Raw genomic sequence first — 16024 nt, 5'->3', positions numbered from 1 at the left:
TGCCCAGCCTGTAGGGTCAGGCCTCTCAAACACTATTTATGGAGAGATGGGCACCTTGCTCCAGAAGAGGCAGAGGGAAAGAGGGTCAGTGAGGGAGAGAGTGAAATCAAACAAACACGAGGAATACTAAGGAAGGACATTTATTCTTTGCCCAACAGCTTCTCCGAATGTGGCTTGTTTCACAGAAAGAGTGGGAAAGAGAAAGAGCCTTCCAGATCACCTCAAGAGTGCTGACCAATGATGTTGAGGTGAGTGGTCCCCTACAAACTAATGAATTGCACCGTGGCCTCTTGAACTCAAAACTCTGGGACTTGGGTCCCAGAGCAAGACTTTCCAGAGGACCACCTGAGTGGGGTTTGCACCTCCACAGCAAGGGGGCCAGCATGCTGGAAGCAGGCCATTTTTCCCTGAGCTATCAGGCCTGTTCACTCAGTTTTCCACTGCCCTTAAGGGGTTAGTAGTCTATCTTTCTAGAAGACCTGCAGAGAAAGTAAGGGCCTTAAAATCCAATGTAGGGAATATCCTAGGATATTGCTGAGCCTTGAATGGTTGTAGTATCCTTTATCCTGCAGGCACCAGAGAGCTTCAGAATCGGTGCGCTCCTCGGGCTTCTGGCTCCTCATTCCTGTGACACCCTGCCCACCATCCGGCAGGCAGCCGCCAGCGCCACCATTGGCCTGTTCTATATCAAAGGTGAGGGAGCGGCGGTAGATGTCGTTGTGTCCTTATGCATCCGTGTCTCTCTTCTTTCTCTCCTTTTGTGACTCTCCTCCCTCTCCCTGCTTCATCTACAGATTGCCATTTCTCAGTCCTCATACTTATAGCACAGAATGTCTCTGTCTCTCTCTCTCTCTCTCTCTCTCTCTCTCTCTCCCTCTCTCTCTCTCTCTCTCTTGCATTTGAAGCAAGTCATATTTTTCCTCAGTGGCCCTATTTTCCTGAGGTTACCTTGTTTGTATATTTTGTTTTGTTGGTTTGCTTGTTTGTGGTACAGAGGATGGAAACCAGAGACATTCTACCTCTGAGCTTTACCCCCAGACCTTTTTTATTTGGAAAAGGAGTCTCCCTAAATTGCTGTCATCCTCCTGTCTCAGCCTCCCAAGTACTAGGATTAGAAGTATGTGCCCCCACACCCAACTGTTATTGTTTGTTTATTTGTTTTAAGAATAATATGAAGCATTTTTGTGGTACTGGGGAGGAAACCCAGGGGTTTTCTACCTCTAGGCTACACTCCCAGAACTATTTTTATATTTTATTAGAAACAGGTTATCACTAAATTGCTGAGAGCCTCACTCAGTAGCTGAGGCTGTCTTTGCACCTGTGTGATCCTCCTGTCTCAGCCTCCCAAGTACTAAGATTACAAGCATGCGCCACCATGCATGGCTAATAGGAAGCATTTTAAAGACTTATTCAAGTAGATAAAATGTTTTGAAAGCATCTGATTTAAATGACATATTAGCAATGCTTCCCCTGTCACATGATGCTCCTCAGGAGAAAACTGCAATACTGTTATGATGCTAAACAATCTTCCAGTTCTCCAAGAGAGAAAATTTTATGGAGGTTTTACCAGCTGACAGATCAGTGCCTCCTTCTTCCTGTTCTCTGAGTGTATGTGAATAACTGTCAATATAAAAAATAATGATTTTATAACTTTCATCTCAGGCCTTTTATGCATGTTAAATCAGCAGATGTTTTACCAATGCCAAACCTACACTGGGCACATACAATCCTGTGGAGACCAGGTGCAGCCAGGAACACTCCGTCCAGGCTTAATGCCATCTTATCCTTATGCTGGCTGGTCATTCTTGGATTTGAAACAAGTTATATCTTTTCAAAATATTGCGTATCTTTCCATTCCATGTGCCAAGCACTATTCTGATTCTGGGGCCAAAGATATTATAGTTCTATTTCATATATACATTTATTGGTGCATTGCAACTATACATCTTAATGAGGTTCAGAGTAATAGAAACAGACACGCACACAGCACTTGGTGGGTTTCCCTCTGCACATTTCCCCATTCTGCTCCCTCCCCATACATTTTATTGATTAGTGTTGATAACTTTATATATGTACATAGCATTCTTTGAACTGTTACCTTCATCAAATCCTTTATCTCCCCCACCTCACTCCCTTAATTCCCTCCTGCTATTTTACAGTTGTAAGAGTCACGTAAGAAACGTGTATAAGGGCTGGGGGTGTAGCTCAATGGTAAAATGCTTCCCAGGATGCACAGGTCCCTGGATTTGATCCCTACCACCCAAAACCAAAGTGTGTTAAAGTCAAAAGGTGGGTTTTAGCTGAGAATGGTAACGTTGGCAGTCATCCCAAAAGAAAAAGTCTACTCATCAGAGTTGGAATAGATATGAAAGTCCCATAGAATACGGAAAGATAATTCATCAAGCATGTATCCTTTTACCATGACAGAAAAAAAGAGTTAAGGAACTAGCAACTAAGAACTCTTTCAGTAAAAGAACAAACATGCCAGGAAAAGAAATCACAGGAAAAAAATAAAGAAATTTGAATTCTATTATTGTCATACTTATCCTTCCTATAGGCTGTCTTATATTCCTGAAACTCATAAAACTCAGGTCCTCCAAAAGTCTCTATTAACAAGAAATCTCACACTTCATAATTAACATTAACTCTTTTTCTTTATTTGATCAAATAAGTATGGTAGAGGGGCATGTATTGTTAAACACCTGCTGGTTACAAGTAGCTGGTGTTGGGTCTTGGAACTCTGATGTATGTTCCCCCTTGTTGACCACAGGCATTCACCTGGAAGAGGAGCGACTGCAGGGTTTGCAGGAAGGGCTGGAATGCGATGATGTGCAGGTTCAAATCAAGACCTCCTCTAAAATAGCTAAGGTAACAAATAAGGAAGGCTGTCCAATTAATACAGAGATGATTCTGGGCTAATTTCCAGGTGAGAAAGCTATGGAATCCAGACTGCAGAGGAAGGCAACGTGTAGACATTCGAGCTAAATGAAAGACTTGTTGTCCTGTCATTGAATAACTTTGGGCACATGTGCCTAACCAAACACTGCTACTGATCATATCATACATACATGAGAAACTTTGTAAACCAAGTGGCCTTCCCCAGGGTGGAAGTGGAGTGGAAGGGACAAGGGCTTTGGAGTCCATCAGATGCGCTCTGTGAGCACTGCCTCAAGTCCGGTTCCTCTTCTTCCTCCTCCTCCTCATTCTCATCCTCCTCTCAACAACAAAAAAGACCAGACTTACTTCTCGGTTATTGTGAGAACTGAAAGCATTCATTCATTCACTCAGTCATGCCTTAGTCACCTCCGACCTCCTGAGTACCTAGACTCTGTTCTAGGCTCTGAGGGTAGAAAAAAGGCAAACTCCTCACGGTCACTGAGGTTACATCCTCGTAAAGGGGGTCCAAAAATAATACCAGATAATGATAACTGAGAAACATAAAGTCAAGGAAGAGAATAGGGAATAGGGAAGAGATGATCCTCTAGAGAAGACCAGTCAGAAAGAAAGAAGCACAGACACATCTGGAAAAAGGGTATTTCAGCCCAGGCAAGCAGCAAGGACAAAGGCCTGAGGTGACGAGGAGGTGAGCAATGAAATCCACGGCATGGCCTAGGGCCCATTCAGGGGCTATCCAGGCCTTATTAAGGGCACTGGTTTTTACCCCCTATTGAAATCAAAGGCCAGTGGAGGGTTATGAGCAGAGGGATCAGGGCTGCTATGTACAGTTATGCCAGGGGTGAAATGTAAAAGCTGTTCACATGCAAGATAGCATCCAGGATGTATGTGTATATGGAAATTTATTTTCCACCGATGACAATAACAAAACCAATAAAATCAGCCCATTATGATAACACATTTACAGAGGGAAGTGAAATAAGCAAGCACAGGTGGTGTTTTCCCGACTCGCAGAGGCCTCTATGGCCTGGTGGTGGTTCTGAGAGGAGGTCAGGGTTTTGTTTTTGAAGGGTCACATTGTCTGCTGTGGGGGGTGAGGATGTAGGCTGGTAAGGGCAAGATGAGTTATGTCACTTTGGAGAAAATTATGAGATCCCAGGGGCTGAAGGGAGAGAAGCTAGCTAGAGAAGAAAGCATTGAGCAGTAGTCAAGGCCTCTCCTCTTGGACCCATGAAAACTCAGAGAATGGCTGGCATGAGCCACTCTTCATAGAAAGGAGCTCATTTCTTCTCAATAGGTCTTCATCTGCAGACCACTTAAGGCAGGGGCATGTCAACTTGTGAATAAATACATTCTCCATGATCGTTACCATCTTGCTAAGTTATAGCTTCTCATACTAGCAGTGTGTGGCAGCACACCTCTAGAATTCCAGTACTTGGGAGGCTGACACAGGAAGATCACAGGTTCAAGATCAGCCCCAGCAACTTAAGGAAACCCTGTTTCAAAATAGAAAGTAAGAAGGGATGAGTGTGTAATTTGAGGGTAAAAATACCCCTGGATTCAATACCCAGTACCAAGAAAAAAGCCCCACAGAAGCCCCACATACTGCTCCTGGAACTCATTCACATCACCAGCTTGGGCCTACCTGCCCACCCTCTTTTCATTAACACACATACTCAGATATACACACTAATGTTCACATGTTGCTGTCCACCAAACATTCTGTACCTCGAGACCAAAATTGCAAAGTTTTTATTTTCTTGAACTTTTATTGACTGTTCATAATGTTGAAGCATGGAAGAGGAAAAATATAAAACAGAGCCATAATAATCTTCCTTCCATATGAATACTGTCAGCCACCTGATTATTCCGTATTGCACTCAGTGCATGTGATAGATTTTCCTGAATTCTCAAGGCTTAGCTATTTTGGGACAAACTTGAGACATATTTCTGTGATATATGAAATGTATGTGAAAGTACTTTATAATATAAAATTGCTACATAAATAATATGCCGTATCTCCCCCTTATGCAGCGGCTATAACTTTAGGTTTGGAGAGGAAATTGTCTCAGTAGCCTTGAGATTCAAATAAATATGAAATTGTAGGAAGGCAGTCCCAGGGAAAGTTTACTTAGAGTTAAAAGTTCATGCCTATATCTTATTTTAGTGTTCTTTCTAGTTTCAGTGGTCTTGGTCATATACTCACTGTTTGGAAAGCCCAAACAAATAATAGCAGCATGTTGTAAGCATTCAGAGGTAGAGTGAGGTTTTCTATGACCTGAGTCTTTCTGGATGCATTCTCAGCTCATCTGTAAGTTCATTCCAAGTGAAGACATTCAGATGTTCTTGGAGGAAACACTAGATGGTCTGGAAAGCCTGGGCCCCGCGTGCACAAAGGCCTGTGGCATATGGATGATCGCCGCCCTGAAAGAGCATGGAGCTGCTATGGAAGACCAGGTGAGCCAACCACCAGAGCACAATAGGGCAGGGCCCTGGGTCCAAGCCAGTCATCACTCCGCAGTCTGCCCTCTGATGGGCAATGGGCATAGCCTGAGAGATCTAAGCACAGATCCAAGATGGGCACTGCCAGGCTCCTGCCAGCCTTGGCTCAGCTGCCTCTCAAGTCTTTGATCATAAAAACTTTCAAAACTATCCCACCCTGGCCAGAGGAAGAAACTCCAAACCAAGGTCATCTGGATAATAGGAAACTGAGTTCCTAGAACTATGAAGACAAGGATGGCCAGGTAGACACTTGAGATGGTCACCAAGGGCCAGGAGGGCTCCTCACACCACTGCTACTCTTCACACTTTTCTTATACATGCTATAGGGTATATTGTCTAGGAAGGAAGCTGACAGTGGGCTGGGGAGAAGTCCCAACTGGAAAGTTAAGCAGAATAAACTGAATTTAAGTTCAAAAAGTTTGGTTAAAAGCTCAAGAAAGAAACCTCTCTACAACCTCCCAAAGTCAGAGACAATACAAGCTATCTAAAGAATAACCAGTAATAAATAAACTTTAACTAGATAAAGATATCTCAAGGGGAGAAAAAAAAATGTTCTTGTTCCTGTATCCCTGTATCCCAGAGTCAGCCACTCTCAATTTAAAAATTCTCCAAAGCACAGTTTAAGTGTAAAGGTGTTAGAAATTATCCCTGCACTAATTACATTTCAAAAAGTATTTTTTAAAACATTTATTGAGCCAAGCGTGGTGGCACACGCTTGTAATCCCCGCGCTTGGGAGGCAGAGACAGGAGGTTCCTGCTGGTTTGAAGCCAGCCTCTCTGGCTTAAGAGACCCTGTTTCCAAATTAAAATATATAAAAAGTAGGTTTGGGAGTGTAGCCCAGAGGTAGAAGGGTTCCCAGGAACCCCAGTACCGCCACACACACACAAAAAAAAACATTGAGTACATACTATGTGGTACTCACTAAGAAAGACATAGGAGAATCAAATTTGATAAATATGAAGTTGTGTGTGGTGGTGCACACCTGTGATCCCAGTACTTGGGAGATTGAGACAGAAGGATCACAGGTTTGAGACTAGCCTCACCAACTTAACAAGACTGTTAGCAACTAACCAGACCCCTTTTCAAAACAAAAACTAATAATAATAATTGTGGGTACAGCTTGGAGGTAGATAGCCCCTAGGTTCAATAACCAGTACCACGAAAAATTTAAAAGTTGTTAAATATGGAATGCCTTTGTATTTGTGTATATAGTATAAAGAGGAGCAGTTCAAATAATAGATAAATGCTTCCGATGTGGAGTTGGATCCTCTCCAAATATCACACACTGGGACTCTGTTCATCTTATCTAAGAATATTTATGATTAAGAAGTAACAATTGAGAGAAAAATGTTACGTCTAAAATAAACCTAATGTAAATGTCTGCATAAAAAAAGAAAGGGAAATTTCTACTAGAAGCAAAGTTACTTTAGCATAGATGCATGACCTTGCCCATGTCAAAACCCCAAATGTATCGTCTCATCGCCTATGGCCCACAGATGAACACAAAACTTCAGAAAAAATAGCCTTCAACACCCTGTGGGATCTGGCTTCATCTTTTCTATCCAGTTACAGGCCTTCCATCTCCACCATTTTCTCTGTGCTCCAGACTACAAAATTTTTCTATTCGAGAAATATTCCTGACATTTTCTTATACCCATGCCTTTTTTATAGCCTTCATTTTTTTTTAGAGAAGTTCTGGGTTCACAAGAAAAAAATGCCTGAGCAGAGAGTTCCTGTGTATCCCCTTCCCCCACACAGACCCAGTTTCCCAAAAGAACTCTCAACACTCCCTCCAGAGTGGTACGTGTTTCACAACCTATGAGCCTGCACTGACTTGTCTTCATCACCCCAAATCCATAGTTCACACAGACTTGAAGGCTTAAGGATCTACATTCTACGTCTCAAGTCTTCCAAGGGTTTTGACAAGTGGATCATGACATGGACCCACCATTATATTATCATATGGAACAATGTCACTGCCCTTAAAGTCCTCTGTGCTCTGTCACTTCTTCTGCTCTTCTGTTTTATGTCTTTACCTGTGTTCTTTCTGAAAAGGATGTCTTCCTCTACCGTCTCTCTCTACCTGATCCCTTGAAATTGCCACATATCCTTTAAAACTCAGGCCAAAGGCTCCTCAAAAAACGACTTAGTTGATTCTGAGTGGACTTATCATTTCTATGCACCTCTTGTACACCATTTACCATATGCCACCTGGAGCGCATCCCTTTGCGTAGATGAGTGGTATTCCTCATTCACTCTCTCACCCCTTTCGCAGCAGGGCTCTGTCTTCATCATTGGGATCTCCCTGCAGTGCCTAACACAGTTGCTGGCACAATGCGCCCTTTCACTGAGTTTTACTAAATTCAACTAAGAATAAATGCCTGAGTCGCCAATAATCTTCTTACACAAAAATAAGCCACATGTATAATCCATTATTGTTTTTAACATGATTTAAAATTCACCAACCACCCATTCACAGTGTGCTAATGGTACCTTCTCTGGGAGAGAAAACGGCAACTTCATGTTTTAATTGACTTCCTTTTAGCTGTTGGAGATCCTGAGCACAATTTACCATCACATGCCAGTTCTCAGACAAAAGGAGGAAAGTTTCCAGTTTATCCTAGAAGCCATCTCCCAGATAGCCAGCTTTCACATGGATGCAGTTGTTATCAACCTTTTACAGAAGCCTCTGCCATTTGACAGGTAGATTCTAATTGAATCCCCCTAGTCCCCCTCCTGAAAGGTCACCCTGTTGGACATTGGGCAAAGATTTATTTGAGAGAAAGGTAACAAAGGTTGAAAATATCTCACCTGAAAAACAATTTAAAAATTGGTATATGAATCAAAATAATGTTTTTCTAAGTGTCTTGAATGATTGATTTAGATATATATCATAGGAAAAAGGGAGTATTAGAAAGTGAATATTACTGTCCTTATGGTTTCCTAAATTAATGTTTCTCTAAGTTTTTTTTTTTGGGGGGGTGGTACTGGGGATGGAACCCTTCTACCTCCGGGCTACACTCCCAAACCTATTTTATATTTTATTTGGAAATAGGGTCTCTTAAGCCAGCAAGGCTGGCTTTGAACCTGCACCATCCTCCTGTCTCTGCCTCCCCAAGCACAGGGATTACAAGTGTGTGCCACTACGCCCGGCTAAGTTTTTTGTTGAATGATAATGAAATTTAAATTTATGTCATAGGAATATATATATATATATATATATATAATATTTTCCCCATCTTGCTGGACATTAACAAAACTCAGTAATCCAAGCCCAGACATCTTTATTTTACCCTGGCATGGCAGGATGTCCATCTGCCCTTAAAAGTATGATTAGTCATAATGTGGTTCAGAATAAGTCAGATGGAAAATCTCACAGTCTGAGGAGTTGAGCCTCATTTACCAACTTCCTGCCTTGCCACCCTAGGGATACAAAGACATTGTGGAAGGCACTGGCTGAAAACCCAGTCTCCAGAGGTAAAGTCATACGGTCCTTAATAGACAAACTAGAGACCAAGTTAGAAGACGACGTAGCTGGGATGGATGCAATTTCAGTGAGTCTGCACTGGGACCCTACTCCATGATCTGTTCCCACCCAGAACTTGTTTTGGTAGCATTAATCATACTTCTCCTCTCATACCTTAACTTTAAATCTACAATAATTTATATTAGACAAATATGGCAGTAATTTTGTCTGTGGCCAGTCATTTGGAGAAGGATATTTCTCATTGGCCCCAAAGAAAACCTATGTATCCATTTTCCCAAATGAGTCTTAGACATATACAAAACACCTGGTTGTTGTTGTTGTTGAAAACTCCCAATGTGGAAAAGCATTTCATTTTCCATGACTGGTGCTGCCTAACAGACATGATGCCAACATCATCCCAAGAGACAAACACAGTGTGTGTTGAGTTCACAAATAACCACTTACCATGAGCACTGGCAACCTGAAAAGAAATCACGGGAGAGGAAATTAATTTAGAAGATCAGCCCTGGGAAAAGATAGGTTGACCGAAAAGAAGACTTTGTGACTGAGAGCTTCTTTGTCCTCTCAGGTGGCCAGTGCTATGTATGAAGTATTCTCCATGGGAACCCTTATCACTGACTTGTACCCAGAGCTGTTCACACTCCTCCTGAAGCTGGTCAGCTGCACGCTGGGGCAGAAGATGCCCTATTCTACCTTGAGTCACAGGCGACGCATGATGCAGCAGGGGGAACGGCAGCAGATCCCAGACCCCTGCAAGTAAGTGGCCTAGAGGGAGACTGCCCTGCTGCCAGGCTCCCTAAGACAGACTGGGAAGCCAGGGGCTGCAACTCTAGCATGGTATCTGATATTTGTGAAGAAATAAGCCTTACCATCCTTAAGCTGTGATTCAAAGTCCTGAGCCAGCACTCATTATAGCTGCGCAGATAGTACATCAGGAATCAGGACCTATGATTTCTTCCCCAAAGGGCTCACTCGGTTTCCTTTGGTTTCCTGTGTTGAGATCATCCTAAGAAAGCTGGAATTCTATGATATTCAAGGCTACTAGGGAAAAAAAAAAAGAAATATCATATTTCATCAAATTGAAGGCTTCAGCAATTGAAGAAGCAATATTATTTTGTATAGTATTGAAAAAATCAGAAAAAGAATCTCAATTAAGCCAGAAGTCAATGCTTTTGTATTTTAAATTTTTTTTATACTGACCAAGGGAACTCTGAGGATTATTATCTATAAACCTTTATGCTTTATCAAGTCACTCTCCTTCCCTTTACATTTTATATAACTTTTTATTCAAATAGCAAGTCATAGCACAACCTTTTAAAAGACATTTTAAACTTCCAATAACACATGTGAGTTTACTAAAATTAAAATAGTATGTATCTGGACTCGGGAATACACATGTGAATGTGCAGACAATAGCAACCATATCACTGCTACTCTCCAGCCAGCAATTGTAGCACACCTTCCACTGCGAGAGATCCATTCTGAGTTCAAAGATGCCATTTTTGAATCAGTGAAATATATTTTTTACCGTACTTTTTTTATTTTGTTTTGTTTTGCTTTGTTTTTTTTTCCACAGAGAGTTAGCTAGATGTTATGTCACTATCTACTGGTTAACATCATCTGGATATCTCCTTTAGCTTCAAGAATAAAGCGTGAGAGTAGGGATGCCTGTTTGTTTTTTCTGACAACATCCATTAATCCAGAGTTAGGAAAGCATCTTGGGTAGTATGAGAACAAACCTGAGAATGCACACTTCCCTGTATGGGGTCAACTTACTTTTGTGATGCCCACTGTCTCCTTTAGGATCTCAACTGCAACTCTGAAATGTTTGCAAGCCCAAGCCATGAAAGAAGGCCTTGCAAAAGAATCTGATGAGGGAGATAATCTATGGACCCTACTTAGCAGCCCTGCTACCCATCACATAGGAGTGTGTGCACTGGCCAGGTAAAGTGCAGATAATCTAGAACTGGATACGATCGAGAAAGCTAAGTGAAAAGAACCAAAACTGCACCACAGCAGGACCTCTAGTCAAAGGGAGAATATCAGGGGGGAAATACACCAGGAAAAGGGGGTAGAAAGAGACAGTAGGCTCAAATGGCGATTAAAATTGGATACTTGGGTAAGTTATTTCAAAATTTAAGCCTTGGTGCTCTTTTCATCAAGCATCCCTTTTTAGACAATTCTCCAGAGGAAAAAATAAACTAAAATTTTCCTCCATTGTTCAGAAAAAGACATTTCTGGTAATACTTGAGTTTTTTTTAGGAGCATGGCCGTCTGGCAGCGTGGGGTCATACTGGACATCATGGAACACCTACTCTCCTCTCTGACCTCCTCCTCGGAGAACTACCGGATAACTGGCACGGCTTTCTTCTCTGAGGCAAGGACAGCAGCCATCAGTGCATGCTCAATGGGATCCTTGGGGGCACTTCTCTTGGGGTCTGGGGCTCAGTGAGAGCTGAAACCACAAATGAGGAACTTGGAGGGGACCTTTAGTATCAGAGGACACAACTCCTTCCAGAAACACCTAAGCAGGGAGGAAAAATAAATAAATAAATAAATAAATAAATAAATAAATAAATAAATAAATAAAAACCTCCCTCAACCACACCTGCCCTCCATCTGCAGAAACAAACCTTCCAGAGGAGAAAAAGGGAAGGAAATAAATCTGGGAGGGGCAAAACAAAACATAATCAATAATCAAGAGTATTACTAACCCTTCCAAATCTGGCATAGAGACTGTCCAGGCCAACCCTAAAAACATCATCAGTAATTTCTGATTTCCCTGCCCCTTTTCTCCAGTGAAGCTAGAAACACCCTCTTATTATGATATTCTGGTTCTCATTACCACCTGACCTGGGCCTACAGCTCCTTCATCAGATCTAGGGCTGAGCCTCTATAGGGCTGGCTCGTTCACCTGGAGACTTCCTCCTCGCTCCAAGCAGGGAGGCCCTTCCTTAAATTGCAGCAACCATGCTTTGGCACTCTCTGAAGGGAAGACACACCCATAACTAAAGGAAAGGAGTCTTGATTTCAGCTCATGAGGGAGCCAAGCCTTTGGAAGCTAGGGAATCTACGAGAGGTACTGAACTTCATGGACCAGAGCGCCTGGGACTCCAATGCTATTCTGAGGCAAATGGCCATCCGCGGCCTGGGAAACACTGCATCTGGGGCCCCTCACAAGGTAAGAGGTGCTCTCGGGAAAAAGGCTGCATGTAAGTGGTTTTAAATTTATTATTTACTAACCCACACCTGATAATTGCACAGAAATCCAGTGAAAATCTCAATTCCTTAATAAAGTGATAGCTCTTGGGTCAAAATATACGTGACCCTAATGGAATCTCAGTCTCCTCTCTGGGGACCCTAACCCTCTTCCAGATATGCACAGAGCAGTTTTTGAGATTAAAAGACCTTACTTCAAAATAGGTGAAGAAGCATAAGCAGATCATGTTGGAATCTGTCATCAGAGGCCTGTATCACCTGGCTCGCACTGAAGTCGTCTGTGAAAGCCTGAAGGCTCTCAAGAAGATCCTGGAGCTGCTCACAGACAAAGATGTGAGCTTCTACTTCAAGGAAATAGTGCTGCAAACCAGAACCTTCTTTGAGGATGTAAGTGAGCCTGTTCAGGAATCTTCCTTCCCCAGAAGTGAGTGAACAGAAAAAGGTCCAGATGGTTCTCATACAAGGCAATCTCAGTGTGTGACCAGGATTCCTTGGCCGGCCCAGAGGTCACCTGCAAACAATTCCCATACAGCCCGTTGACTGTAGCTGTCTGCCTGAGGCTGATCCCCAGCCTGAGACTCATGGTTGATCCAAGTCAGGTGGGCTAGAAGTGTTGGGGGTAAAGGGAAGAAAGCCCTGTGAAAGACAGATAAAGAGAGCCGTGTGTAGATAGATTTCCTAGAAGGATTGAGTACCGCTTGCTCATGTGAGTACCACATGCATTAGTACTCCTCTCTTAGCCCTCCTCTCCTCCCTATCTCATTCCCACTGCCAGGATTGTTTTCTGGATTCACTTCCTGAGTACTTGAACTTAACCCTCAATTCAAGGTGTGCTTTGGGAAAGAAATGCTAAATGCAGAATGAGGGCCTGAACAAAGATGGTATTACTCCATCACTATTGTTTCCATTTCTCAAATCCTAAAACTATGCTACACGTGGTGGCACGCACTTGTAATCCCCATGCCTGTAGTCCCCGCGCTTGGGAGGCAGAGACAGGAGGATCGCACAGGTTCGAAGCCAGCCTCGCTGGCTTAAGAGGCCCTGTTTCCAAATAAAAATATAAAAATAGGTCTTGGGGTATAGCCTGGAGGTAGAAGGGCTTCCAGAACCCCAGTATCACCAAAAAAAAAAAAAAAATCCTAAGACTGACTTCATCCAGCCATCAATCAATGACAGCCCATGGACCAAATCCAGGCCACAGCCTGAATTCATCAATAAAGTTTTATTGAAACAAAACCACACTCATTAACTACATATTGTCTATGGCTGTTTTCACACTCCCTTGGAAGAGTTAATTTGCTGTTACAGAAACCATATGGACCATAAAGTCTAAATAATTTACCATTTGGCTTTTTACAGAAAAAGTTTGCCAATTCTTTATCTAGTTCACAATCCTAATTTCAAAAAGATCGGTCAGTAGTCCTAGGCACAGAGGGCCATTTTCCTTATAACTTCCAGGAAACTTTATTTTATTATCTATTTTTATCTATTTACAACCATCAATGTAAAAATCTATTTTATAACAAACCACATCTATTATTTTGTGACCTACACCTGTGCCCTCATGTTCTGCTGTCAAGGGAGATTGAAAACTGCTGATTGCCTCCTCTTGTACATCTTTGTTAACATTAAGGTTTTATTAAATTACTTATTTACCTTCTACTCTCCAGACTGAAATCTTCATTTCCATCACTATTCATCACGAACCTAATTTTTCTGTGCATTAAATATTTTATAAGTCACTGACTAAGTTAGATCTCCAAATGAGACCTGAGAAGTATCAAATAGAATTTGAAGAAAAATTACCTCTCAAATTCAACCTTTTCCTATTTAGCTACTCCATATTTTTTATCTTTCTTTCTTCCTGACACTTTGGCAGTTTATTAGGTGTAGGATCTATATATTTTAATCTGCAATCTATTCCCACACTCAATAATTCTCATTTCAGATTTTTACAATTTTCCTTGTTAGTATGCTAAACCTAACCTTTGAAAACAGCTTGCCATTTTCTCTAATTTTTCAGTATTTACTCTAGGTGTCTGTCAGCATTCTTGCAGCTATAATCTAAAAGTCTGACCACATAACTTAGCAGGAAAGAAGATTTATTTTCTTACAGTTTCAGGCTCAGTCCATCTGAGGTTGATGATGGTCGATCTCTGGGCTTGGAGGTGGGAGGCAGAAGTAGAACATACAACAGGCTCATGGGCTGTGCTCTTTATATCACATCACAGAGATTGGGAGAGAGGGAGAGAGAGAGAGAGAGAGAGAGGGAGAGGGAGAGGGAGAGGGAGAAAGGGAGGGAGGGAGGGAGGGGGAGGGAGAAAGGGAGGGAGGGAGGGAGGGGGAGGGAAGAAGGGAGGGAGAGAGAAAAAAAGAGAGGGAGAGAGAGGGAGGGAGGGAGGGAGAGAGAGAGAGAGAGAGAGAGAGAGAGAGAGAGAGAGAGAGATGGGGGAGAAAGCCCCAGGAACCATATCCTACAGCCACACACTATGGATTTATCCACTTCTTGGATTACAATCCTCAGGACTCAATTACGTCAGCTTTAAACATTAATAAGTGATCTCTCAAGCCAACATGGTGGTACATACTTGTAATCCCAGGATTTGGGAAGCTGAGATAGGAGGATCACAGTTCTAGGGAAGCCTCAGCTACTTAGGCCCTTTGCAACTCAGTGAGACCCTGTTTCAAAATAAAGAATAAAAAAATTGGAGCCAGGCATGGTGGTGCACGCTTGTAATCCCAGCAATCGGGAGATGGAGACCAGTTTGCAGACAACCTCAGCTACTTAGCAAGGCCCTTCACAACTTGGTGAGGCCCTGTTTCAAAAATAAAAAGACTAAGCCTGGCATGGTGGCGTATGCTTGTAATCCCCATGCTTGGGAGGCGGAGACAGGAGGATTGCGCAGGTTCGAAGCCAGCCACGCTGGCTTAAGAGACCCTGTTTAAAAAAAAAAAAAAAAAAAATATATATATATATATATAAGGTCTGGGAGTGTAGCCTGGAGGTCAAAGGGTTTCCAGGAACTCCAGTAAATAAATAAATAAATAAATAAATAAATAAATAAATAAATAAATAAATAAATAAATATAAAAAGACTAAAAAATAGAGCTGATGGTGTAGCTCAGAGGTAGAATGCTTCTGGGTTCCATCACTGGTACTGAAAAAAAAAGTTATCTCTAGGGGCATTTTATATCTGAAAATTCTTTACAGATTCTCAAATTACTTTAAATTCTCAAATTGTCCTCAGGAATGCTTATTGGGTTCCCACCCAGTTTAGTATCTTCTGTAAATATAACAAACATGTTTATTTTTATTGCACAGATAATTGATGTGAATCTTTTAAAAAGAACTAAAGTCACTCCTATAGGTCTCACTGTTAGGTTTCCTGAGTTGTTGTTATTGTTGACCGGTAGTAATAATTTTATTGGAACAAGCCTGAAATAAATCACAGATATACCTAACAGTTTTGTGATCAATATGTTTCTCAGTGCTATTGCAGAAGAAAAAATTCTAAATTATTCCTGGTTGTTAGCCTAGGTCTTTCTCATTCTTAGTAGGTAAAAGTTTCCTCACACCTACTTAAAAGTAAAGTTTGACAAAACTTAAGTCTTAGTAGTGGCATGCTGTTTATTCTCCAGTAACATTATTCTTCTAAAAGTATATGTAACTCTATAATATTTTTACCCTACATTTTTCTGTATATTAAGCAGACAAATCTATAATCTTCTAGTTTTCTCCCCCTCCATTTGGAAACATTTTTTTGGAACTCTCAAAATATAGTGATTTGTTAAGGAAATGGTAGAATCAAAAGTATGTCCACCATCCACCCCATGCCCCAGATTCTTCTTGCCACCTTTTTCTACACTGTTGCCCTGAACAATCACTTTACTCTTATGAATCCTTTTTGTGTGTGAGCTAG

The 16024-nt window shown here is 41.8% G+C and overlaps 1 protein-coding gene across 1 annotated transcript in view; it reads left to right on the top strand.

The window, feature by feature from the left end:
- The window catches only part of MROH2B (maestro heat like repeat family member 2B), a gene marked incomplete at both ends in the record, with an annotated part of 82650 nt that overhangs the window by 61971 nt on the left and 4655 nt on the right, over positions 1-16024 (top strand). The window contains 11 exons of the mRNA XM_080701756.1: positions 159-248; positions 573-693; positions 2771-2868; positions 5200-5352; positions 7944-8101; positions 8826-8952; positions 9454-9641; positions 10689-10829; positions 11148-11262; positions 11920-12066; positions 12309-12491. Coding sequence (XP_080557882.1) covers positions 159-248; positions 573-693; positions 2771-2868; positions 5200-5352; positions 7944-8101; positions 8826-8952; positions 9454-9641; positions 10689-10829; positions 11148-11262; positions 11920-12066; positions 12309-12491 — 1521 coding nt within the window. The remainder of the gene's footprint in view (positions 1-158; positions 249-572; positions 694-2770; positions 2869-5199; positions 5353-7943; positions 8102-8825; positions 8953-9453; positions 9642-10688; positions 10830-11147; positions 11263-11919; positions 12067-12308; positions 12492-16024) is intronic.

The sequence above is a fragment of the Muscardinus avellanarius genome (genome assembly GCF_963383645.1).
Source record: "Muscardinus avellanarius genome assembly, chromosome: 1".
In the NCBI taxonomy this organism is placed as follows: Eukaryota; Metazoa; Chordata; class Mammalia; order Rodentia; family Gliridae; genus Muscardinus; species Muscardinus avellanarius.
The sequence above is the reverse complement of the archived record's forward strand: the minus strand, read 5'-3'. Positions and strand labels throughout refer to the sequence as shown.